This window comes from Bos grunniens, chromosome 6, assembly GCF_055505025.1.
Source record: "Bos grunniens cultivar Pamir isolate PY7600 chromosome 6, Bosgru_T2T1.0, whole genome shotgun sequence".
In the NCBI taxonomy this organism is placed as follows: Eukaryota; Metazoa; Chordata; class Mammalia; order Artiodactyla; family Bovidae; genus Bos; species Bos grunniens.
This window is the reverse complement of record NC_141170.1, coordinates 5,936,446-5,962,874: the sequence shown is the minus strand read 5'-3', so window position 1 is coordinate 5,962,874 and position 26,429 is coordinate 5,936,446. Positions and strand designations below refer to the sequence as shown.

The 26,429-nt window shown below is 45.2% G+C and overlaps 1 protein-coding gene across 10 annotated transcripts in view; it reads right to left on the bottom strand.

Annotated features, from left to right (window-relative positions):
- Positions 1–26,429, bottom strand: part of LDB2 (LIM domain binding 2) — a 455,129-nt gene that overhangs the window by 4,979 nt on the left and 423,721 nt on the right. For 3 of the 10 annotated variants that reach the window (XM_086407461.1, XM_086407456.1, XM_086407466.1), the window contains exons 6-7: positions 6,305–6,428; positions 2,299–2,450 (exon numbers count right to left, since the gene is read on the bottom strand). In XM_086407461.1, coding sequence (XP_086263587.1) covers positions 2,299–2,450; positions 6,305–6,428 — 276 coding nt within the window. Of the gene's footprint in view, positions 1–624; positions 1,700–2,298; positions 2,451–6,304; positions 6,429–26,429 lie in introns of those variants that run through there. The other 7 variants (XM_086407464.1, XM_086407458.1, XM_086407463.1 and 4 more) reach the window with 4 other exon arrangements.

Genomic DNA, 26,429 nt, shown 5'->3' with positions numbered 1-26,429 from the left:
TAAGTTTCACTTAATGAAAACACCCTTCACTGCATGGTGAGGATACTGCTAACATTCTTCTTGCACTTTCTCACGGTGCCTTGCTCTTGTCCGAAGGGTCTTAACTCACTAAAGACCCTCTCAACACAGGCATCTTCCAGCAAAATGCAATGGTTGGTTGGAAGGACAAGAATGTAATGGAGTGGAAAAAGTTAGGTGCTCTTTAAAAAAAATTGCAATGCTTCTGACTGGGCCAGGTATGTGAAAATACATGGACAGGTAGCTGCTATTCTGTACCCATGGCAGACATCACTAATGGATGGCCTACCACGTCCAGTTCAGGCTCAGAACCTTTCTGGACACTCTACCCTGTGAGTTGACCCCAGGAGACTGAGTTGGCAGGAGAGAAGAAACCTCTTCATCGTCCCTCCTTTAGATAGTCAGCTCTTCAATGATGGAGCTTGGGTGTCTTTTTTTTTTTTTTAAATTTAAATCCAACCAGGCGTTGGATTACCAACACCTGCTGTAGTGTAGGGCACACAAAAGGAGCTCAGAAAACGCTTGGTGAACCGCTCTGAATTCTTGCAGTCCCTGTGCCTTTAAGTAGCTATGTCAGAGTTCCAGAAGTCCCTGGAATGTTCTTTCAATTGTTTGTGGAAACTAACAACCTTTAGTTTCTAAAACTCTCAGATTAAATGAATGAATAGGCTACTTGTGTATGCTTTGGGGGCTGATTTATTTACACCTGGCCATTTTTTTTCCTATTCATTTTCCATTTAACCAGCAGTGGGTATAACTTACTGGCACCTTAATAAGAAGGCTGCTTTTCTCCTTTGATTTCCAGCCCCCTCACTCTTCAGGGATGATAGCCCAGTTAAAAACAGAGGTGACTCTGGTTTTATCTAAAGACTGAAATTCCTAACGCTCTTAAAATTAAAATGACACCTACCTCATAGACTGGCCACTCTCTCATGACCCTTTCTTTTTAATGTACTGGGGAATGGCAACCGTACCCTCTGTCTATGGAGGACAGGAGGAGAGGCCAGATAATTCTCCGATACACTGGTGGGGTTGGGTTTAGCCGAAGAGAAGTGACCAATGGGACGTGGGGGCAAGTGGGTGGGGGGTCAGATTTGAAAGCCACACTTAAAAGTAAGTGGAGAACCTTCTGGAAAGGATGGTCCACTCTCACATGGACAGGAGACACAGCAGGATCAGAACCTGAAGGAAGAGGACCACAACCAAATCCAAGAGGGGAGACGAGTGAGAAAGAGGGGAAAGGTTAAAAAAAAAAAAACTGCATTGGAGGTGGAGGGCAGCTACAAGAAAGGGCACACTCTCAAAGACACAGGATCCAGAGGGCATTTCTGATGCACCATGAGAATCCCTGGGTTGGAAGAAAGGACAGTTGAAAGCCTGGTGAGGTAATGTACCAAGGGCACAGAGAAGGAACACCCGCAGGTCACTGAAGAGGCAAGATGGGCTTCAGGGAACGTGAGAACTTGTCAGTAAAAGCGGTAAGTGGTCTAATTCTGGGATGAAGAATTCAGAGTCTAGAAGGAATCAGGAAGAAGGGAGAGGACTGGGGAAGAAATCAAGAGGAGAGCAAGAAAGGTCCCATCTGCCTGGTTTGCCCTTCTGGGGACACCCTCGGCTATGAGTCTCAGAGTTCAAAGAAGCCCCCTTCTGAGCGGCCCATTTCCTTCGTCAAGACCCGGAACTGAAAGAAAAGGGTCAAGAGGTCAAGACAGTTCAGACCAAACCTGCGGCTGAACCTCCCTCTAAGCTAATGAAACAGGGAAAACGAAATCCACTGAGCTGCACTGGCCTTGAGTTAATTACCTGAGTCTTAAGATAAGAGGAGATGCCCATGTCTGGGGTGGGGTGGGCAGGGCTGGGGACAGTCAAATGACAACCTGGAGTCTGAGTGCCAGGAGCTAGCTTTCCAGTGGAACACAGGGTCCCAGCAATGGTGCCCAGAGCCCCTTATCTGCCACCAGGCACATCGCTCAGTGATATTTTAATTAAACCTTAGGTGACATATCTCCTGTCTGCGACTCTGACGGCATTTTCATTCCTGTCCCGCTGCAGCACAGACTCTGCGTATTGCTTTCTAGTTCCCAGTTTGCAGGGGCTGGTTTTCAGGACAGAGTCCTCCCCCTTCCTCCCAACTCCTGTCCTGCCTTCCCTTTCCCCAACCCCGCCTCTCGCCCGCCCGGCCCAGAAGGTCTTTGCAGCTAAGAGTCTTTTCCGCGGGCCCCCTGGAATTGGGAGATGGTAAAGGCAGGAATTGCAGCCTAAAAGGAAAGCGAGACTTACAGGTACCTGACTGGACAGACTCAGGTTGGCGGCCGTGGTCTTCTTCTTGCTGCCGGTGCTGTTGGCGGCGTTCCCCGCGCTGCTGTTGGAGGTGCTGCTCGTGGAGTTTTTCCTTTTCCTCCGTTTGGTTGTCGGTTGCCTTGTGGGTTCTGCTGCAATATGGAAAATGGAAGGGGGATCAGTTCCCGAGCGACCACCACGGTCCCTCCAGTGACGCCATTTTTGTAAACTGAAAAGAGTAGACTATTGACATTTTTTTCCCCGTGTTTTTTTTAACTTGACAAAACCCAAAAGGAGAAATCTGATGATCTAGTTTTAGTACAAAATGATGGAAACTCTTTTCTTTACCATGTCTATAAAATGATTTGCCTTTAATTGTTCTTTCTGATTTCATCTATATGTCTTGTGCTCAGTCATGTCCGATTCTTTGTGACCCCATAGACTGTAGCTCACCAGGCTCCTCTGTCCCTGGGATTCTTCAGGCAAGAACACTAAAGTGAGTTGCCATTTCCTACTCCAGGGGATCTTTCTAACCCAGGGATTGAACCCAAGTCTCCCTCTTCTGCATTGGCAGGTGGATTCTTTACCACTAGCGCCGCCTTGGAAGCCCATCTATATGTCTGGAATCTATGAATAAATCTTAGGGGTGAGTTATACCCCTATCACAATTTGAACTTAAAATATTATTACCATTATGAATTTTGAGAAAAAATTTTTATGGCCTACCTTATTTTTATAATAAAAGGAGGGCTCTGAGAATCCACCTGCAGTGCAGGAGACCTGGGTTCGATCCTTGGGTTGGGAACATCCTCTGGAGAAGGGACAGGCTACCCACTCCAGTATTCTGGCCTGGAGAATTCCATGGAATGTACAGTCCATGGAGTTGCAAAGAGTTGGACACAACTGAGAGACTGTCACGCTATTCACACTGAGATTCCTAGGGAGCCTCCAAGGCCTGAGAAAAGTGTGTGTGTGTGTGTGTGTGTGTGTGTATGTGCATACGCACGCACATGTGTGCATTCAGTTGTATCTGAGTCTTTGTGACCCCATGGACTGCAGCCCACCAGGCTCCTCTGTCCATGGAATTTTCCAGGCAAGAGTACTGGAGTGGGTTGCTATTTCCTACTCTGGGGATCTTCCCGACCCAGAGATGAAACTTGTAACTCTTGCACTGGCAGGTGGATTCTTTACCACTAGCGCCACCTATATGAATTTATTAAATTAGGGACCCAGTGAGTAACAGCAGCACCTACTGGCCAAGTGTTATATTGCAGCCAAGCTCTATTACACCTTGAAATGATGAAGTAAAAAGAAGTGTCCATCCAACCAGCCATTGATGTAGAACTTGGGGATTCCCAAGCTCAGGAGAAATGCCCATGGTTTGCACCCTGGTGTTTAAAGGATGCAACTAACTTGAAAATTCCTGGGGGGAAAATGTTTTAATATGCTATAATCAATATATTAATGAAAAGAAACTAGACCTCTTCCAGAAGGTTTAGAAATAGAAAAAAATATATATATATTTTTGAAACTGAAGGATGAGGCAAGATTTTATTGGAAGCGTACAGACTTATGGAAATGTGTAGTAAGAAGAATTTCATTTATTTATTATGCATTGTGAGCATGACTCAATGTTTTCATATTCCTGACATTTTCTGTCATTATTTTATATTCATAGCAACTCTATTAGTTAGGTGCTATATAATCTTTGTTTTGAGAATGAGAAACTTTCAGAAGCCTGTTCCAGGCACTTACTAAATGAATTGGAAATGGTATGTAAGAGCTAACCCTATTCTAGGTCCAGCCCTGATGGGAAGAAGGTAAGCTAGGGCCATATTGGAATTAAGTGAGCGGACCTTTGGCATTTTCTTGAGACATCTTTGCTGCTTCTATTGGACAATGGGGTGAGTTTGTTTTAAGGCTCATTTCAAAGACTACTGGGTCCATCATGTTATTCCTGACTTGATGAAGAAGTAGAAGGTTTCTATTTATACACTATTTTTTCTTTCATAAATATTTTTGTCTTAATGTCTGAAGATACTCATTGACCGAGGGTATCTACCGTCCCTATCCATGGAGAGTATGGATGCTTATTCTGAAGGCTATCGAAACAGGAAACAGAATTGTTCCAACTTAGGCAGCTGGAGGTGAGCTGAGTGGTACAGTCTAAAGTTAAGCGAATACTCCAGTTTTCCCTGACCAGCGTCTTCTTCCTTTGACTTGAAATCTGCTGCTTTTATTTAAAAAAATTGTATTTTTTAATGGAATTTTGGGAAAATATGTCTCAAATGTTTGCTCTGTGTTGCTCCTACTGGCTGTACGTAGCTGTAGGATTAGAGTCATGAACTGAAGACACAAAGACTTATTGTGACATAGGTCTCTATTGATTAGTCTTGCGCTAACTTTGGCAAGCTCTACTTTAAATCTCAGGCCTATTATATTGAATGGGAATAACAAGAAATATCTCATACCTCACAATAATGCTAGTGAAGATTCAATAAAAAAATAAAGGTCTGAGAGACTGTGATCTATGACTGTTTTCATGCAGTGCTGTAAGCAGAGTGGCTTGGCCAGTGCCTGGCATCTTGTAGGGGCTCAATAAATAGTTGTTGAGTTAATGACTGAATTAATGAATAATATATGAATTATGGGGCTTCCCTGGTGGCTCAGATGGTAAAGAATCTGCCTGCAATGCAGAAGACCCCTGTTCAATCCCTGGGTCAGGAAGATCCCCTGGAGAAGGGAAAGGCAACCCACTCCAGTGTTCTTGCCTGGAGAATTCCATGGATGGAGAAGCCTGGTGGGTGACAGTCCAAGGGGCACAAAGAGTTAGAGATGACTGAATGACTAATACACACACACACACACACACATACACGTCATAAGAATTACATGTGCATGCATCAGGAAATAGAAGTTTTCAAGACCTGGAGTGAGTGAAATTTTTTCCCCATAAAACCTTATTGATATTGAAAGAGAAAATAAGACCAATTTAAACACATTTAATATCTTTGAAAAATAATGTTCTAAATGTCGAAAATTCCCCTAAGATGGGGATGCAGCTATTCTATGTAAAGTAATGCTCATTTTCCCAGCTTTCTAAACATGTGCTTGATTATATTGACTATATCCTCTTTATTTAAAACCCCTGGCCAATTACCAGTGGAAGGTGACCATTATATTTCATGATTCAGAAAGCTATGTGCCTCATGTTAATAATTACTCTTCATAAAAACAATTTTTAGCGAATGGATACATTTTGCTTTTATGATCAATGAGGCTCGGCACACGCCTGGGAGTGAAAATGTATTAGATAGAAAGACAATTAATGATGACTCGAAGCAGTAATTTCAGAACCCCAGCAGGAGACTACAGTATCTAAACTGCATCCTAGGAAAGTGGAGAAATGGGGTCTTTTATGTATTCTTTTCATGATCAGAATACCCTTTGATATTATGTATCTTTAAAAATAGGGCAAAACTTTCTCCTCCTTCCTTCCCTTTTCTCTTCCATCTATTCCTTCCCCCCCACCTTCCTTCTTTTTCTCTTCTGCCCATCCCCCCATTCTTCCTTTCTTCTTCCTTCTCCCCCTTTCTTTTCGTAATTTCTACCATTCTTCAAAGGACAAAGAAAACTAAAGTCAGCCATCTGCGGTCACCAAAGTCTTGTCCAGTGGAACGACCACTGGCCCGGGAGACAGTGAACCTTGGTTCTCATCTCGGCTTTATCAACATCTCAGTAACATTAAAGACATCAATTTCCTTCTGTGAGTTTCTGTCCTCCTAAATCTAGCAAGTGAGAAGACTGTGGAGCATGGTCACCACGTCGAAGAAGGATGTTTGCCCTTCACCAACTCAGTGTCTTTGGATCCAACATCACGGTCAGAACATCCCTTATAAACTACTTTGCCTGATACGTTTATAATCACTCCCTTTTCCTATCCCTTCATGTCCAGAAGCAGCCTCGGAAAAAGCATGTAGGTGGAGAGTGAAGAGCGAGGCCGTACCTGGCGGGGCCACCATCCGCTGCCACTTCTGAAACAAGCAGGTCTTCAGGCAGTCCCGTGGACTGAGATTGTAGGTTTTATGTCTGGACATCAGTTCTTGCATTGGCTCCAGTATTACACACAACTGCAAGGGGTTCAAAGACAGGGGCTTCACTACTTGATAATATTATTTGCAATAAATAATATTAACAGCTGGAATCCATTTCGAAGCTTAAAGACACTTTTCTTCCCTCCTGCCCACCCCCACCATTTTTTATTTTTTTCTGTATAAGTGTGGAGGAAAAGAAATATTACCAACATTTGATAATGCTCACTCTCTTTACTATTATTTATAATATCATATTACAGCTGAGTGTGATTTACACACACACACACACATATTTCCCCACATATTCTAAACTGATGGTTGGGTGGATATACGTAGTTCTATTATGAAATGACGTGATTCTCTCTGGTTAAAGAAAAAAGCTCTTTCATATTAGCACAGCATGCTCAGATTTCTACTCTAGCTTCTGTTGTTTTTCCTGTTTGCATAACCACACACTGTGAGTTACAATGGCAGTTTATGTAGATTTTGTGGCAGTGAAGGTATCATTCAAGCTTTTGAGAACAAAGTGGTAACTTCAGGTACGTTTTTTGATCCTAATCCTTATAAAAAACCATGATGAACACGACTTCATTTTTATCCATGGGCTCATTTGTATTTTACACAAGATGTGCAAATTGGTAATGGATGGTAATGTATACTCCCACATATATTCAGTGTGGAGTTTTTGCCCTGGTTCTGTACGTAGTCACGCTTCTTGCTTCCTTTAGTTAGACCTTTCAGCTCTACTGCAGTCCAAGACATCTGACGACAAAGATTAATGAATGAAATAAGAAGGTAAATCCAGTTAGGACTGCCCTGGACTTTTCTGAATCCCTTCTCAGTTGGAAGCTTATCAGAACACTGCTGCGTTGAGAGAGCTGTTGCTAAGAGGGCAAAGACTACAACTTGGAACAACGCATCCGTTGCTGTTGCAACAACAGCAATACGAACATTGGCAACGCACCTGTGCACGCATGCTAAGTCGCTTTGGTGGTGTTCAACTCTTTGTGACTCCATGGACTGTGGCCCGCCAGGCTCCTCTGTCCATGGGATTCTCCAGGCAAGAATACTGGAGTGGGTTGCCATGCCCTCCTCCAGGGGATCTTTCCCACCCAGGGATTGAACCTGCAGCTCTTACATCTCCTGCACTGGCAGGCGGGTTCTTTACTTCTAGTGCCAACCAGAAAGCCCTGGCAATGCACCTACCCATGTGAAAAGACATTATTTTATTATGAAAGACAGACTTTCAATCTCCGCCTTCATCCGCCCATCTTTTTTACCACCCTTTCCCTTCTGCCCTGTCTCATCTGAGTATTTCCCTAGAGGCCACACTTCTTATTGTCCACTGGGTTCCCTCAACCTGGAATTCTTCCCTCCTCTCTTCCTGGTTTATGCCCACTCATCCTTGAAGGCAGAGTCCCTTCTTCTGTTATCCCTTCCTCCCCAGGACTGTGCACTTCTTCCCATGTGGGCTGAGCCGAATACCTCTCCAGTTCTCCACAGCACATAGCTCCTTCTGCTCTATGAACTTATTTACATTTTGTAACCATCAGCTTCCAAGTCTCTTCTCTACTTGACTTTGAACTCTTTGAATGCTGAAATGAGACTATGCCTTTTATCTCTGTGTTCCTAGACTTGGCTCAAATGAATGGATGCATTGAAAGAGTGTTTCTCAGGAAGACTGGAAAACCTTTCTATGCCAATGTTCCTCAAAGTCTAAGGCACACTTTTATCAAAATCAGATGAGTTGATTTGTTAAAAATGCAGACTTCTGGGCTCTGCCCTTTCTGTTTTACTGAATCTGGAGGTGGGGCCCTGAATCTGCATTTAAAAAGAGCATTCCCTCATCTAATTCTGATAAGTATTACCCAAAGCTGAGAGCCACTGCCCTGCAAATGCTGGGTTTTAGCAGAGAGAAATACAGAAGCAAGCCACGCACAGATCTCCAAGGGTTTTCTGCTCAAATTTCCTTCTCTTTTCACTGCCCCCACCCCACTTTCCCTCTTCTCAAGTCTAAGCATGATAATCAAAATTGTCGTCATCTAGAAAAATACCTTAGCCCTTCCTAGCTATCAATGATCTAAGCCAAAACCATTAACCCCACTTAAGGGCCAACTGTAATCTCCTTTCATTTGCAGTTTCTTCGGGAAAAGAGACTAAGATTTCACAGCTTGAGCGACACAGGTACAGTGTGATTCAGAGACAAAGTCACTAGTGCATGAGGCTGCAAAGTAGTGAGGTCTGGGTCAGTTCCCATCCGTCTTCAGTTTGCCTGTCTTCCTGTTGACTTGAGAGTCCTTTCTGAAACCTTTTAGAAACAACAGACTGGTTCCAAACTGGGACAGGAGTACATCAAGGCTGTATATTGTCACCCTGCTTATTTAACTTATATGCAGGGTGCATCATGAGAAATGCCGGGCTGGATGAAGCACAAGCTGGAATCAAGATTGCCAGGAGAAATATCAATGACCTCAGATATGTAGATCACACCACACTTATGGCAGAAAGTGAAGAAGAACTAAAGAGCCTCTTGATGAAAGTGAAACAGGAGAGTGAAAAAGTTGACTTAAAACACAACATTAAAACCGAGATCATGGCATCTGGTCCCATCACTTCATGGCAAATAGATGGGAAAACAATGGAAACCGTGAGAGACTTTATTTTCTTGGGCTCCAAAATCACTGCAGATGGTGACTGCAGCCGTGAAATTAAAAGACGCTTGCTCCTTGGAAGAAAAGTTATGACCAACAGAGACATTACTTTGCCAACAAAGGTCTGTCTAGTCAAAGGTATGGTTTGTCCAGTAGTCATGTATGGATTTGAGAGTTGGACTATAAAGAAAGCTGAGTGCTGAAGAACTGATACTTTTGAACTGTGGTGTTGGAGACTCTTGAGAGTCCCTTGGGCTGCAAGGAGGTCAAACCAGTCCATCCTAAAGGAAATCAGTTCTGAATATTCATTGGAGGGACTGATGCTGAGGCTGAAACTCCAACACTTTGACCACCTGATGCAAAGAACTGACTCATTGGAGAAAACCCTGATGCTGGGAAAGATTGGAGGGAGGAGAAGGGGACGAAGAGAAGGGGACGACAGAGGATGAGATGTTTAGATGGCATCACCGACTCGATGGACATGAATTTGAGCAAGCCCCAAGAGCTGGTGATGGACAGGGAGGCCTGGTGTGCTGCAGTCCATAGGGTCACAAAGAGTCAGACATGACTGAGTGACTGAACTGAACTGAACTTGAAACCTAAAATGTTAATAAAGAAAAACCTGTGAAAGAGGGAGGGTTCCTATACATTTAAGTCCATATTCTGCTGTGTTTTCCTCCACTAAGAATTCTTTATTGGAAATCAAAATATGTGTGCAAATTATAGACACTCTCAGGTCTTCCCTTGTCACTCTAAGCAAACAGAGTGAAAGGTTCCACATCCTCTCTCCACATGCAGATAAGACTGCATTATCCATCAAAGAACTACTATTAGCTTCAGACAGGGTCAGAAGATATTTGGATCAATTATTAAGTTAGAACAGTAAGAAAAGCTTTCAGAGAAATTCTAAGGATGGGGAAAACTTTTTCTTTTAATTAGGAAATGTTGTAAAGGTTTTAAAACCATTTCCTTGTGGTCAATTCCCATTCTTGAGAAATTGATTTACAGTGGATATAAAATTTCATGGATGGAGTGGAAGAAACATGGACTTAAACTGAGAAGTCTAGGTATAATCTTATCTTTGGCTGAAACACTAATAATGCTGGCACTCGGCTTCATCTGTACAACCAGACATATCTTGGACATTTGAAAAAGTTGAGATGATATGCCTTGACACGTAAGTTCAACAAACAGTAGATATTACGATCATATATTAACAAGCACAGCACAGATTGCAAAACAAAGCACATTTCTATTACGTTAAATCAACAAGCATTTATTGAGTTTCCTCCTAAGTTTCAGGCACTCTGCTTAGGAACTATGAGAATGATCGGAGAAGGCAATGGCACCCCACTCCAGTACTCTTGCCTGGAAAATCCCATGGACATAGGAGCCGAGTAGGCTGCAGTCCATGGGGTCGTTAAGCGTCGGACATGACTGAAGCGACTTAGCAACAGCAGCAGCATGAGAATAATACAGTCTTGGTCCCCAAAATTCAGTCCCTTAAAAATGATTTTAAGTATATTAAGAACACTATCCTATGCTTGCACTCAGCTGCTTAGAAAATCACATCTTCCTGAAGCAGATAGTTTCATGATTGCAAGTTAGATGGCAAATACTTTTATTATATGACAAGTTACCTATCTGGACCTAGAACGGGTTGTCAGCATTGAGCATGCTAAGAACTGGAAGAGTTGTATTTATCGTGAGAACTCAGGAGCTCGTTTTCTCTTCCTTTCCCCCCCTTTCCTCCTGGGTTTTTGGGCAACGCTTCTTTCAGATGCTAATCCTCAGGATTTATCCCTTCCCCTTTCATGTAAAAATATCTTCCCATCGCTGTAACTCACCCCAAAGGAATTTGCATCTCTGAATACTAATGAGGAATCCCCAAAGCCATTTTTCTTCTAGCGGAGGGGTACCAGGCTGGAGAGGCAGCGCGCACCGCCCCTTATTCATGTATGCAAATGAGTCTCCCCGCTCTGGGAGCCAAGCGGGCGCCTCTGCCCGGCTGCGTGCTGTAGGTGGCAGAACTAACTCAGACAAAAGCCTCCTTCTCAGGCAGCAAGCCAGTGCATCTTGGCAATAGCAGAAGCCTGAGGCCTTATGGAATGTGATCGGGAAGATGGTTCGTTGAGTAGGTTCCGGCAGTCACTCGCTAAATCCTTTTGGAGCCAGGATTCCTATTCTCCTTGAGGTCTCAGATCCCCTTGAGGAGGGGGATCTTCACAGACCTTGAAGAGGATCTGAGATCCCCTTGAAGGCTATGCAGCCCGTCTTCCGAATTTTGCACAAAATATTTGGAGGTTTATAAACCCTCTTACATTCCCATCCAGTGACTGTAGGTAAAGAGTCCCCTGTTTGTAACATACATGTACAGACTATGTAAGAGATTATACAAGAAGAGACAGATTTCAGAGGTGCCTTTGCCCCCACCTTCCACACACACACACACACACACACACACACACACCACTCCAGCCTCAAATGCATATTAATGGAACTGAGCAGACTAGCAAAGAGTTCTCTGATTTTAGAGAACAATGTTATCTGCAAAGTTGTGTCTGCTATAAAGTTCCCAGTCCCGGTCCCCCTGCTCGGAAAGAAAAGATTCAGACCATGACATTTGCAACACTGCATTAGCCTGCCTGAGTCTGGTCTCCACCTGCGGGGCTGCTGGAGGGGTGAAAGGATCTAAAATAGAAGCAGAGGCTAGGAAACTGAGACTCGACCCTGGCGCTCAGAAGAAGGCAACTTAAGAACAGAGAAACTAGTTTCCCCTACAGAGATGACATAAACTGACTTCCTGACCAAAGAACAGCCACCCAGAATCTGCCTCCATCCTTGAGCCAATGAACTTGTGCCTGGGATGCTGGCTACACTCCTGCCTGCTTTGCACTCCTTGTCCACAAACACAGCCCGCCTCAAACCCTTAACCAACTTGCGGGAGCTGGCCACAGCATACCGTTCCCTAGTTGCAGTTTCTCCGCTATTCCTGAATACGCTCAATTTCTGGTCTTTTGAGCTTGCCTCAGTTGACCTCTTTTTTGTTGTTTTAAGGTTTCTCGAGGACACTAGGGGAAACCCAGGACGTTGTGTGAGGGAACAGGAGTCAGCAAGGCCTGAGATCTCTCTGAACAGGAAGCCCCCAAACTGGTATTCATTGCCTGGTCCAGTTAAGATCCCAAAGAAAACCACTGGCCAGCCTGGCAAAGTTCTGAGGATGCTTGGGCAGACTTAGAGTTTTAGGCTGGGCTTGTGCCCTTGATGCTTCCAATTTCATTTTCTGGGATTATGGCCCAGCACTGACCCTCTGTTACAAAACCCAAACCTATAACCACAGTGATGACTTGCTGAGGGAATGAATGAACGGGTGGATGGATGAATGCATGTTGAACAGATATCGTGGCCAGATTTATAGCGAAGAGTCATTTGCTAGTGCCAGACAAATTAGGCATTGTCCTCTGGGCTTAGAGGTGATGAATTTGTCCGTTTAATAGCTGACTGATTGCCCTGTCTGTGCAGAATGCTTTGCACATGTATACATACATATATGCAATCACTACATGTCCTGGCTGAGCCAAGCGACCTTAGCTCAGCCCCAGACTCCTGCCTTTTCATAGTAACAAAGAGCTTAGCAAATCTGGACAGCATGTCCTTTTGTTTTATTTAAATATAACAGTTCTCCCAGAGAAATTTGATTCTCTTTAGCCGTACATAACTATACACCCATACTCTTTCTTTTTGCTTATCTCCTGATCTGAACCTGGGAATGGGTGGTGCTTAGTAGAGTTGAAAATGAAATGAAATATTAGTCGCTCAGTCATGTTGGACTCTTTGCAACCCCAATACTGTAGCCCGCCAGGCTCCTCCATCCATGGGATTCTCCAGGCAAGAATACTGGAGTGGGTTGCCATTCCCTTCTCCAGGGGGATCTTCCTGACCCAGGGACTGAACCATGGTCTCCTGCATTGCAGGGAGATTCTTTACCGTCTGAGCCACCAGGGAAGCCCTGGTGAGTTGGTGCTGGATTACAAAGCTGATGCCTTGGGATTGGCCTTTGGCTAACTCCCAAAGATGGGTTCTGACCACCAACATTTTAATTCAGTCTTTCTGGATGATGGGTGACATGCTCTGAGCTTGAACCACCCACTCTTCGTATAGGGTCATGGTGATCACAGCAGCTCAGGCCATTTTCATGTTGTTCTTGCCTTAAAGACCTTCTTCCCTCCTTCTCAGTCATCTTAATGGGATATTGGCAAGCTACAGCCAGTGGGTTTACTGTGACCAAGCCTTTGTATTGTCCTGAGCTGCTTCTGTGTTGCAACACCACAGTTGAATAAGTACAACAGAGTCTGTGTGACCCATAAACTCCCAAAATATGTACTATCTGGCCATTCACAGAAAGGTTGCTAACTTCTGTCCTAAATCAGTGCTACTCAAAGGAGGTGTTGTGCAAACCATTCGCTATGTGTCCTTGAAGGGATAAGGAGCTCGAGGCAGAGCATAACTCAGTTCATTGCTTCCTTCATTAAGAAAGTCTTGTGTCAAAAAGTAAGTCAGATGAACTAAACAATGTATTCAATAAGGTGGTCGATTCACATTCTAGAGCGAGCTCCTTCCTCTGGTGTGGATCACTAAGAGTTTGCAGTCTGGCCCTGGTCGGCAAACCATATTTGATTAACACAGATTGACTATTAAGGTTCTCCAAGGTCCAGCCCAGAGCTAATATCTGTCTCTGACCATCTTCATTTGCAAAGGACTCTTATATCTGCAGCACTTATTACTAATCTATGTACATCCCAGAGTTTATATTTGCATTGGGAATTTTCCTTTCTTGTGGATTTGTTTCATCGCCTTATCTATGGCAAGCCCTACTCCACTTTTCTCTCTCTTTTATTTAACACGGTATGAGGCATACTCAAATATTTGTTGAGTCATACCTTAATAATCACTGTGGTGTATCTAACCTATGTCTGTCTCTGGAGTATGTACCTGCCATATATTATATCATTAACCCTCACCACTTCCTGCTTCACTTTTAACAGGTGAGAAAACTCAAAGACTCAAAGCCATTAAGTCACCCAGAGTTGATATTAAAGAGTGTGATTCTTATAATGTATCGAAGCTTATATAACCATCTGAAGAGCAGAGAAGAGGCTCATAGTCAAGTTTGCCTGACTCTAGCCCTGCGCTCTTAACTCATTACTGCTCTGCTGTCTACCTCTCTGACTACGAATGGCCTAAGTCTCTGCCAAGATACCAAGTTCCAAGGCTTTCTCTGTCTTTTATATTGTTCCTTGTTATTGTGCAAGGAATAATGCACAGAGAGGTGTGTCTATACGGAGACAAGGGTGACAGAGGGGTGCAGGCTTTGGTGCCAGATCCATATGGATTCAAACCCACATGTCTGCCATTTACTACTAGCTGTGTGTTCTTGGCCAAGAATTTCAGCCTCTCTGAACTGCAGTTTCCTCATCTGTAAAATGGGGACACTGATGCTTATCTCTGAAGATTTGTAAGAATACATGTAAATCCTTAATGCAATGCCTGGACTGAGGTGGGTACTCAAAAGATGGAAATTCACATTATGATAAATACTGGCTGCCTTTATGGTGCAGTCCCACTGAGCCCATAGATCAATGTGTGATGTGATTGGTTAGCTAGTTGGGGAAGTAAATCACCTTATTTCCCTGAGACTTAGGGGCTCCAGATGCTCCAAGGGATGGTAATCAGGCCAATGGTACATGGAAATTTAGTAGCTAATGTCTCTGATAATTGGGCTTCCCTGGTGGCTTAGACAGTAAAGAATCCATCTGCAATGCAGGAGACTTGGGTTTGATTCCTGGGTCTGGAAGATCCCCTGGAGAAGGGAATGGCTACCCACTCCAGGATGCTTAGGGCTTCCCTGGTGACTCAGATGGTAAAGAATCTGCCTGCAGTGCAGGAGACCCAGGTCTCTGATAATAACGCATTTTTAGCGATAAATACAAAATGTTCAAATCCACAGACCAGAGTCCTTTTTTTCTTTTCTGTTTCCCCCAGTAACTTACTCTTCTGGGTAACTCTGAATTAGAAAAATATCAGCGGATAGGGGAGGGCTGGTTAAGAACAAGTTCTTATCTAAGGGTGAAGGAGCCTCTCCTAATTAAGAAACACAGCACAAAAAGAGATCTCATATAAAACAATAGAAAAAAATATAACTTACAGAATCTAGAAGGAAACAAAACAAGCAGATAATTCCCCTAGAAACAGATAAGAATGAATAACAGGCACCCACAGGAGTAAAACCCACTCTGCCTTCAAGGATGAAAACCAGGGGAGGGGGGAAAGGCTTTCCCTGAGAAGCTGTGCAATTCCAAAACATCAGATTATGATTCGGGTTTATTTCCTGATAGGATTAAAGGTAGATTGACTGTCAAATTCAAAACATCCTCTTTTTTTTTTTAATCTGAAGATTCAACCAGGGGAGGCTTTGCCTTTTCTCAATTGTTTTGCAAATTGATTACTCAGGGAAGTTATCACATCTGCCAGATATGGGCACCTCTCTGCATGTCTGCACGCTCTGCTCAGTCAGCGGAGGGGGTGCAGAGGACCCCCTCCAGTCTTGGAGGGATGGGAGGGACGGTCCTCTGCCGGAGCAAGGACTCACGCATGTGCATTTCAGAATCTGTGCCTTGACCTCAATTTTGAGGCCATGAAGAAGGTGACCACGGAGGCCACTGGCTGCTTCTCTGACCCACCCCCAGGGGAGAAGCGCTCGGTTATTTTCCTGAGCTGCAGAGCCAAGCTCAGGGCTGGTTTCTGCTGTACCAGTCGGGCCCATGATGAGATGGGCCAAGATTTCGAATGTTTATTCTCTTTCCTTCGGACCGTGGACTGAATCCCTCCACCCCATCATTTGGCACGGGCACCCCTTCCACGCTGCTCTGGTCATTTGTTTTCTTGTCCTTAGATCCACCCCTTCCTCCCTGCTCTCCTGCAGAGGACAGAACCCTGCATACTATTTCCCAGCTGCTTTTGCCAACTGGCCTCGGGTGAGGTTGGGCCCGTTGAAGGAACCAGGGCAGACTGGGGGGGACGTGGGTTGAGCTATTTGAGTGGGGCTGCCATAACCAAGGAAGGCAAACCGGGTGGCTTAAAACAACTGAAACTTATTCCTTCTTAGTTGTGGAGGGCGGAAGTCTGAAATCAAGGTGCTAGCAGGGCTGTGCTCCCTCTGAATTTTCTAGGGAAGAAGTTCTCCTTGCATCTTCCATCTTCCGTTGGCCCTGGCTAGCCTTGGTGCTCTTCGGCTTCAGGTTGCATCACTGCAACCTCTGCTTCTGTCTTCGCCTCGCCTTCCCCCGCCCCGTGTCTCTGTGTTCTTTCCTCTCCTTGCAAAGGCAGTAGTTGTAGGATTTCCAAACAGTCACATCCTGAGGTTGGAGATAAACATGGATATTGGAGGAACATCACTCATGGTACGGCATGGGTAAAGGTAAGTAAGGGTGTTTCTTGTCCTTTCTGAGGTTCAGATGGCCTCTCCAACAGCTGTCACCAAGGTCCATGATGGTCCCAACTTCTACCACATGGCCTGACAGGAAGCCCTCTTGCCTTTCTTCCCAGGAGGGCAGTAAATAGACTCATGGCTGCTTCATCTTCCCCTGGTGGCTTTTCTAGCTCTAATACTTCTATCAATAGCTTGCCGTATTATATCTCTATTAAATTGCCAGCTGTGAGTTTTGTTTTCTAGGATAGATTCTCATTGGCATTCATGGTTTATCAGATATTAGGCCATATCTAAAAGGTGTGTTCTTTCCTGGAAAATTCCATGGACAGAGGAGCCTGGTGGGCTGCAGTCCGTGGGGCCCCTGAGTCGGACATGGCTGAGTGATTGAGCACAGAAAGGTGTGTGGAAGCATCCTGGGTTAGGGGTTAAGCATGCAGCTGTGTCTCTGGTTCAAATGGCAGCTACTTAGTAGTTGGATGACCTTGGGTGGGTTACTTAAACTCTGAGTGTTTGAACTTCTCCATCGGCCAAGTCAGGGTAACAATGGTATCTAATGGTATCTGATTAGGATGTTAGGAGAAACAAGAAAATCCACATAAATTGTGTCCCTAGGTTCTAACATGTGGAAAGTGTTCTCTATACATGTTTATTATGATGGGGCTAATCATCAATCCGTGAGGCAGGGGCTTCATGGAAGACATCTGGAAACTCGTCAGAACATACCTAATAAAATTTAATAGGCGTTCCCTGCTCAGTGTATTAGGCTGGCTGGAAAGTCTGTTTGGGTTTCTCTGTACTGTCTTACAGAAAAACTTGAACAGACTTTTTGGCCAGCCCAATGTATACACATATATACACGCCGGTTAATTATTAGATCTTGGTGATACAACGGATGTTTAAAACGTTCAGTCCACATGCCTTTCCTATAAGTAACTTGCTTTGACCACTGAGGCTTTGCCACACATATCATATTCATGTGCTCCACTAGCAGCTCTAAATCTGAGAGCACAGGAGCTGGAATGTTTCCAAAGGAGAAACATGACATCTGCCTGGAACTACCCCACCATCATTAATAAATACCTAATGAGTGGTGTCGGTTACCTAGAGGGCTCTGAGCAAATTCTAGGTACATTTTAAAAAACTCTTATTGTGCAATTATTGTGCCCTCAGATGAACCAGGGGGCCCCCCAGGTGGCTCAGTAGAATCACCTGCCAATGCAGGAGACGTGGGTTTGATCCCTGCGTCAGAAAGATGCCCTGGAGAAGGAAATGGCAACCCACTCCAATATTCTTGTCAGGAGAATTCCATGGACACAGGAGCCTGGTGGGCTACTGTCTACGGACGGGGTCACAAAGAGTTGGACACGACTGAGTAACTGAACATGTACACATATACATAAGCACTGAAAGTAAAGGTCAGTGGCTCAGAATCTCTAAGAGTCTCTTTATTGTCTGTTACTGTGTTAGGGTTCTCCAGAAAAATACACAGAACTAAGAGGGGATAAGGGTGAGCGTACGCATGTATTTTAAGGAACTGGCTCACGTGACTGTGGTGGTTAGCAAGTCTGAAATCCATAGTTTCCAGAGCTGAAGTCTTAGGCAGGAGTTAAAGCTTCAGTCTCGAGATGGAATTCCCTCTTCTCCAGGAAACCGCAGTTTTGTTTTTAAGAACTTCGACTGATTGGATGAAGCTCACCCAACAGTAATCTATTTCACTTAAAGTCAACTGAGGGCTGTTGTTGTTCAGTCGCTAAGCCGTGTTAGACTCTTTGTGACCCCGTGGACTGTAGCACGCCAGGCTTCCCCGTCCTTCACTATCTCCTGGAGTTTGCTCAAACTCATGTCGATTGAGACAGTGATGCCATCCAACCATCTCATCCTCTGTTGCCCCCTTCTCCTCCTGCCTTCAGTCTGAGGGCTGGATGATCACCAATGCCAACCAGATGCGAATAACTTTACAGCAAACCCTAGATTAGCCTTTGATTAAAAACTGGTACCTTAGCTAATCTGAGCTGAAATGTGACCCCCTCAAATTCCTACATTGATGTCTTAACCCCCATTGTGACTATATTTGGAGATAGGGCTTTAGGAGGTCAATAAGGTTAAATGAGCTCATAAGAGTGGGGTTCAAAACTGACAGACTGGTGGCCTTGTAAGAGGAGGAAGAGACATCACAGATATCTTTCTCTCTCCACGTCCACCATGGACAACAAAGCAAGAGGGAAGGCCTCTGCAAACCAGGAAAAGAGCTCTCAGCAGAAAGGGAACCCTGCCAGACCTTGATCTTGGGCTTTCCAGTTTCTAGAACTGTAAGAAAATAGATTTCTATTGTTTAAACCACGTAGTCTGCGGTATTTTGTTAAGGCAGCATGACTGTCTTAGGTCTGCCTGAAAGACACAGAACTATCACAGCCTCCCCACTACACTGCAAGGAAGCGGAGACCTGGGAAAAGATAAAATAAAAATCATTTTATTTTTAAAAATAATACCCAGTACCGAGCAACGAGTGTAATATCTGTGGGTGGAATGATTCCTTGAGTCCATGAATACCATCGAATGAAAAACAAAAAGGCAATCAGACATCAGAAAATGAGTCAGATAATTTTTTAGTTTATTTTTTATCAGAGTACAGAAGCCCCACAATGTGTCAGTTTCTGCTGTACAGCAAAGCGAATCAGCTACATGCAAACCGATATCCCCTCTTTTTTGGATTTCCTTCCCATTTATGTCTCCACAGAGCACTGAGTTCCCTGGGCGATCCAGTAGGTTCTCATCAGTTATCTATTTTATACATAGTGTCAGCAGTGTATCTATGGGTCAGATCTTGCTTCATCCACTTGGTATTTATAGTAACCGGGGTACCAGGGATGTGGGGGTGAAACAGCACATACAGCCTCTCTCCCTTGAAGCTTACTGTCTAGATGGGAGACAGATGATTAACAGGAATCCCAAACAGGCTGCATATTATGGAGGAGAGGGGCAAGTGACACCAGGAAAGGTCGCCAGGAGGCACTAATATTTAAGTTGAGATGAGTCAGCAGCCAGCCAGGTGAGAGAATGCAGCTAGGACAAAGGTTAAGGTGAGCATCTCGGGCTGAGGAAATACACATGGGTATGCAAGAGGGAACACAGAATTAGAAACTGCAGCATGAGGGTGTCTGGGCTGACACGTGTGGGCTACAGTGGACAGGCAGGCAGGGGCCAGGCTCGCCAAGGCCCCAGTTTCCACCCCACAGACAAGTCGGGAGGGGCAACCAGTGTGGCCTCCACAAATGCCACCTGGCTGAACCCTGAACCACGATACGGTAAATATCACGCTGTTCTTTCACCCGCACTTCCTGAGCCTGAGGAGGGCCTCATCGACATTGGGATGTGGCTGGTAAAACAAAAGCACCAAATGTCCCCAAAGGGGATCACTAGCTGCTCGGGCTCCAGGCAGTGGAGACTGCCCGCCCCAACCCCGCCCCACCAAGCCGATCCGTGTTGATTGCCGCACTGGGAGCATTTGCACCGGTCCATGCGGTTCCTCATTGGAAGGACTGATGCTGAAGCTGAAGCTCCAATACTTTGACCACCTGATGCGAAGAACTGACTCACTGCACAAGTCCCTGATGCTGGGAAAGATTGAAGGCAGGAGGAGAAGGGGACGATAGAGGATGAGATGGTTGGATGGCATCACCAACTCGATGGACATGAGTTTGAGCAAGCTCCAGGGGTTGGTGATGGACAGGGAGGCCTGGCGTGCTGCAGTCCATGGGGTCGCAAAGAGTCAGACACGACTGAGAGACTGAACTGACTGACGCGGTCCCTCATTGGAAGGACGTAGTTTTTGTCACATGTTGGTTATTTTCCCCTGGGAACTGAGAGACTGTGTAATTGTGCTGAAGCAATGTTTACGCACTGGCATTTATGAATGAGTCCTTATAATCTCAATTCTGTGGGTGGGGGAATTCAGATTTGGTCCTTGGGAGTTGTCAGTCACAGGTTGCAAGGAACACGGCCATCTGCTTGTGCAGTTAAAACCCCGCTTGAGCATTAACTGCGTGTGTACCCTTCCCTCCTGCCCTGCTGCAAATACCCCAGAGGCTGTTAAAGACAGCGTTGCATCATGGGGTTTGGGGTAGCACTCCTACGGCCACTGTCTGGGAGAATGGCTGGGCTCCCTCTGGTCGGGTTGGGCATGTGGACTTGTCTGTCTCGGTCCTCGGCACCCAGAGCACAGCTGTCTGTGCGGTGCCTGCCTGCCTGCCTGGGACCTTCTGCCGGGCAACAGAACCTCCCGGCCGCTCCGCCCTGACGCACAGGGGAGGAGTGATTTCTTAGCTGCCTGACTGCTCCTCAGGCACCGCCTTCATCACACCTGTGGAACCTTGAATCAGCAGGCATTTCCCTGCCCAAGGGTGAAGAGGGGTGGGTGGAAACCAACATTCATGTTGACAGTGGCAGTGGTCTATGAAAATGGAGCTGGAAGAGGCTGGAGTCCACTCACTCAGCACTTAGGTGTTGAATGCATACTGTGTACCGCACGTTGCACTAGGCATTGGGAATGCAGTAAACAGAAATAAAGAAAATCACTCCCCTTAAGTCAGTCGCTCAGTCGTGTCTGACTCTGCAACCCCAAGGACTGTAGCACGCCAGGCCTCCCTGTCCATCACCAACTCTCGGGGTTTACTCAAACTCATGTCCATTGAGTCAGTGATGCCATCCAACAATCTCATGCTCTGTCATCCCCTTCTCCTCCTGGCTTCAATCTTTCCCAGCATCAGGGTCTTTTCAAATGAGTCAGCTCTTCTCATCAGGTGGCCAAAATATTGGAGTTTCAGCTTCAACATCAGTCCTTCCAATGAACACCCAGGACTGATCTCCTTTAGGATGGACTGCTTGGATCTCCTTGCAGTCCAAGGGACTCTCAAGACAAGAGTCTTCTCCAACACCACAGTTCAAAAGCATTGGTTCTTCAGCACTCAGCTTTCTTTATAGTCCAACTCTCACATCCATACATGACTACTGGAAAAAACATAGCCTTGACTAGACAGACCTTTGTTGGCAAAGTAATGTCTCTGCTTTTAAATATGCTATCTAGGTTGGTCATAACTTTCCTTCCAAGGAGTAAGCGTCTTTTAATTTCATGGCTGCAATCACCATCTGCAGTGATTTTGGAGCCCACTCCTCTTAAGGAACTACATTCTAGTGAAGGAGACGGATATATTTTAAAAGCAAAAGATATATGTTAGTGAGGAGTACCAAAGAGGGAGAAAAAAATCAAGGAGGGTGGAAAATTTGGACATTTTGGCTAAAGTCACTGTGCTTAGAAGATTCATAGCTCTGCAGAGTCTCAAGGTTTAAACTCTTGGGTGTGTGAATATATCAGGTTATGGCAGAGGGAATTAAAATCACTAATCAGCTGACGTTGAGATGGAGAGAGTAGTCTGGATTATCTAGATGGGTACAATTTATTAAAAAAAAATTTTTTTTTTGATTTATTGGAGTATAGTTGCTTTGGGCTTCCCAGGTGGCCCTAGAGAAAGAACCCACCTGCCAATGCAGGAGACATAAGAGATGTGGGTTCAACTCCCCTGGGAAGATCTCCTGGAGAAGGAAATGGCAACCCGCTCCAGTGTTCTTGCCTGGAGAATCCCATGGACAGAGGAGCCTGGCGGGCTGCAGTCCGTGGGTCCCAAAGAGTCTGACACGACTGACTGACTAAACCCCCGCCACCCGTTCTCTTCATTTGCATCTCTGTTCCTGCCCTGCAGATAGGCTCATCTGTACACTTTTCTCGATTCCACATATATGCATTAATATACGACGTTGGTTTTTCTCTTTCTCACTCCTTTTCATCCTAGACTCTGACAATCGCAGATCGCAGCCAATAGCAGGCGCTTGATAAACATCTAATTGAAGATAGGGATTATTCCAAAGTCCAAATTCCTTCTACCACCTTCCTCTGCTGTGGCGAAGTTATGCCTTCCTTGAGCACACCGGTTTTGAAATCAAAATTGATTTAAAAAGAATCCTGCCAAGACCATTCTCCTGAGGCCAGCACTGGGCTCCCAGTGCCTCTGTGACCTCCCTGGAACCCGTGGCTCCCAGTGGTATCTTTCGGAAGCAGCCTGGGAAGTGACGATTTCCTGGTCTCCCGTCTCTCTTCGCTATCTGGCGTGAAGTTTCAGAATGACATTTCCTTCCTCTTAATTTCTCCAAAAGGCCAACAACACATTATTGAGGAGTCCTGCGTCCAATCCTAACACCCGATGCATCTGATAGGAAAGCCGCTCGCTTCTTCTGTTTGTGCAGCGGAGACATCTTATCGCTCCTCCTGCACCTCGAGTTTCCATTATGAAATGCATCTCCATCACTCTTCACCTGTGTCCTTGGCAGCTTCCTCAGGTTCACGTGGCTTCTCAAACACTATTCCTCTTGTTCAAGTTCTTCAGGGTCCAAAATAAATCATCGCCCTGTCGCCCAGACTTGCACGTGCCCCGCTGGCGTGCAGCTGAGTAGACAGATGGACGTAGGCAAACCAGGGATGTGGTTTAGGAAAGCCATACTATTGGAATACCTTTTATCTGGGAGCCTTCTGTCCCAAAGTACCCCAAAGAGATGCGGTTTTACATCACTTAAGGAAACATGCCAACGGATCGTTTTTCCTGTGGACAGTTGGCAGCTCAAACTATGATGAGCAGAAGCGCGCCTAAAGGTGAACCCGGCACAGTTTTCATTTAGGGATGACAGGCTCTAGTAAAAGGTTGTTTTTAAGGTTTCATGCTGGCTTAGCATGATCCTCTTGGGCACTAAAAATAAACAGATTATACAGAGATAGGATTCTGGGGGAAAAAATTCAGCTTCCTTTACTACCCTCCTTTTTATCCTCCCAACTTTCCTTTTTAATTTGTTTCTTTTAATTTTCAGTATGCCAAAAATAAGGTTTTCAGGAGCATAACAAATTATGGATTTCAGGCATCACAATATTTTCTCCAGGTGCACACACATACACACACGCAATGCACACTTACACACACGCACACACATGCACACACTGCAGTGTGGAATATACACACATACAAGACACATGTACATGCATATACACGTGCACACACGTGTACACATATATGTGATATACACACGTACACATTCTTTTAGGTTTCTATGCCACGGCTAAAGCACAAACGCAGTGTTTTTCACAGAACTGGTGCTATTTTTAGGCTAAATTGTAGGGAGTCTGCAGCTGTAATAAATGGACAAGAAGCACAGAACCCCAGCGCATCGTAACACACCAGCGTGAAAGCTAGCCTGGCCTTCAGCCAGTGAACTGTGCTTAGATGCTGTAGCAATGGAAGTAAGAACACCGCTTACAAAGGAATGATTAATAAGCTGACAAATTCCAGGCATTTATTTCCTATTCTTTAGTGCCAGCAATATTCACAGTAGCATGTTTTCAACTTTATTAGTAAAATCTCCCAGCCTGATGCGCCTTGGCATGTTCATGGAGGGCTTCTTAAATCTGCTGCAAATTATTTGGAGAGGTGAACATTTGATAAACATTCCTTTTTCTCTGTCACCCTAACAGAACTTGTGTGTTTCTCTGACTCCATGACAGGTGGCATTGAACAATACCCTTACGTTTTCCCAAACTTGACACGAGCGGAAATCTTTTCCAACAGAGGGATTAGCGTCTGCTGGTAACTGACCCCCGGCCAGTGAGTGCAGTCTGTTCCTGGGTCACGTCTGTTTCAGGGAAGCTCTGTCCTCCATGGCATCTGCCCCTCTGTGGGCACTTGGACCGTCTTTGGAGGTCAGCCACTTCTGGGGGCTTCCCAGGCGGCGGTAGTGCCAGTGCAGGAGATGTAAGGGACAAGGGTCGATCCCTGGGTCGGAAGATCCCCTGGAGGAGGGCATGGCACCCCACTCCAGTATTCTTGCCTGGAGAGTCCCATGCACAGAGGAGCCTGGAGAGCTACAGTCCACGAGGTCGCAAAAGAGTCGGACACGACTGAGCACTGAGACCAGCTGGTTAATGGTTCCCAAGCCCCTCTTTGGGATAAACCGATGATATTAGTCATCAGGGAAGATGATGTAAAATGATGTAATGTAAAATTATGGGATGGAATGACAGTGATCAACTTCTTCACCTGGGACTGCCTCAGATTTCAAACCACAAGTCCCGCATCCCAGGAAACTGCTCAGTCCCACTCAAAGTTGGGTGTTGGTTACCCCAGATGGTAGAGTCACCAGCTTGAGTAAAGGAAACCTGGAGGGGCTGGGGTGTGGGGTCAGACCCAGTTCCAAATTCCAGTGGCCCCTGTCAGCTCTGTGACCCTGGGTGACCCGTTAACCTCTTCAAGCCGCTGTGTTATCAAAATGGGGTGAAAGCCTAGTCTTAGGGTGCTGTGAGGTTTAAGTAACGTAAGATATTTAAGTTGTAGAACCCCATGCCCTGGCCCATTCCCACTGCCACAATCATTTCTGAAGTTATAAAAGTATCATGTCGGCAAAAATAAAAATAACTGCTACCTCATCTGTTGGATGAGACAAGGTCAAATCTGCACATATAGGGAATAATGAACTGTATCTATCTAAAACAGATAGCTAATAAGGACCTGCTGTCTAACACAAGGGACTCTACTCAGTATTCTGCAATGATCTATATGGGAAAAGAATCTAAAAAAGAGTGAATATCTGTATATGTATAGCCAGTTCACTTTAGTGAACACCTGAAACTAACATACACACAGAGAGAAATAACGAACTTTAGAGCCGGGGTTGGGGCGCTCTTAGGTGGTTTGTGATGGGCTCTCGGAAGTGGGTTCTAGAAATGTGATGGCAAACGACACAGTCAAATCATGTGGTCCATGGTGGTCCCCTCCTCTTAACTCCCAGGCGATTTCCCCAGGAAAGCAAGACTTCAACCGACAAGTCCGCCTCATTCACCATCTCCTGGCTGGACAGATGGTGCTTATATAAAAGACCCTGCCCTCCACTAAAAAATTCTATTTTGGGGCTACATAAAAATGACGATGACTGGGAAGTCACCATTTTTAATTAAATGTATTCAGAGAGAGTACAGATTAATGCCTCTAACCAAGAGAGTATTTAATGCTCAGAGGCCAGCTCATGCCTGCTGAAGCAAAAATCTCCCTAGCAGTGGAGCTTTTAAGAATTGCTATTTCCTGCATTAATAATACTCAAAACCACATTCATAACAATATAATTAGCAACACAGTTCCTATCATATCGCACGTGAGGACTCTGCATTATTAATTACACCAACAGAGCCTTCGCACAGAGAGCCAAGCTCTAATTTTAGCTTTCAAGGTAAACGAACCTAAACGTGGGGGTCGGGGGAGCCCCGCAGAGCAGGGTGCCCGGCGCACAGCTCCCGTCTCTCTGGTGACCACTAAATAATAACGAATGCCCTGTCCACAGTGCCTCGGGGAATGACATAGGTTTCAGAGTCCAAGCTTGAGTGAATTTGGCTGCACTCCCAAGTTTTGTACACGGGAAAATATGATGAATATCCAAGCAGTGCTTATTCTATCTAAGGCTCCATTTTTAAATCCACAGGACATCGTGATACTTGTCGATGGATGAGCTGAGCAGGAAGGCCTTCCTGAGGGTCTTAGAGACCAAGTCTTACCCTGGTGGGCTTGGCCCACTATTTCTAGTGCCTCCTTCAACACTCCGGGTGACTTTGTTAGACTCTTGCCTCTGGTACCAGAAGCACTCGGGTAAGGAAGATGCGTATTTTGTCATCTCTGGTTTTGCTAAAGGCCTGTGCTAGTCCTGAGAAAGGAAATACAATGCTGAAACTGTTGTTTAGTTGTTTAGTTGCTACGCCGTATCTCTTTTGTGATTCCATGGACTGTAGCCCACCAGGCTCCTCTGTCCCTGGGATTC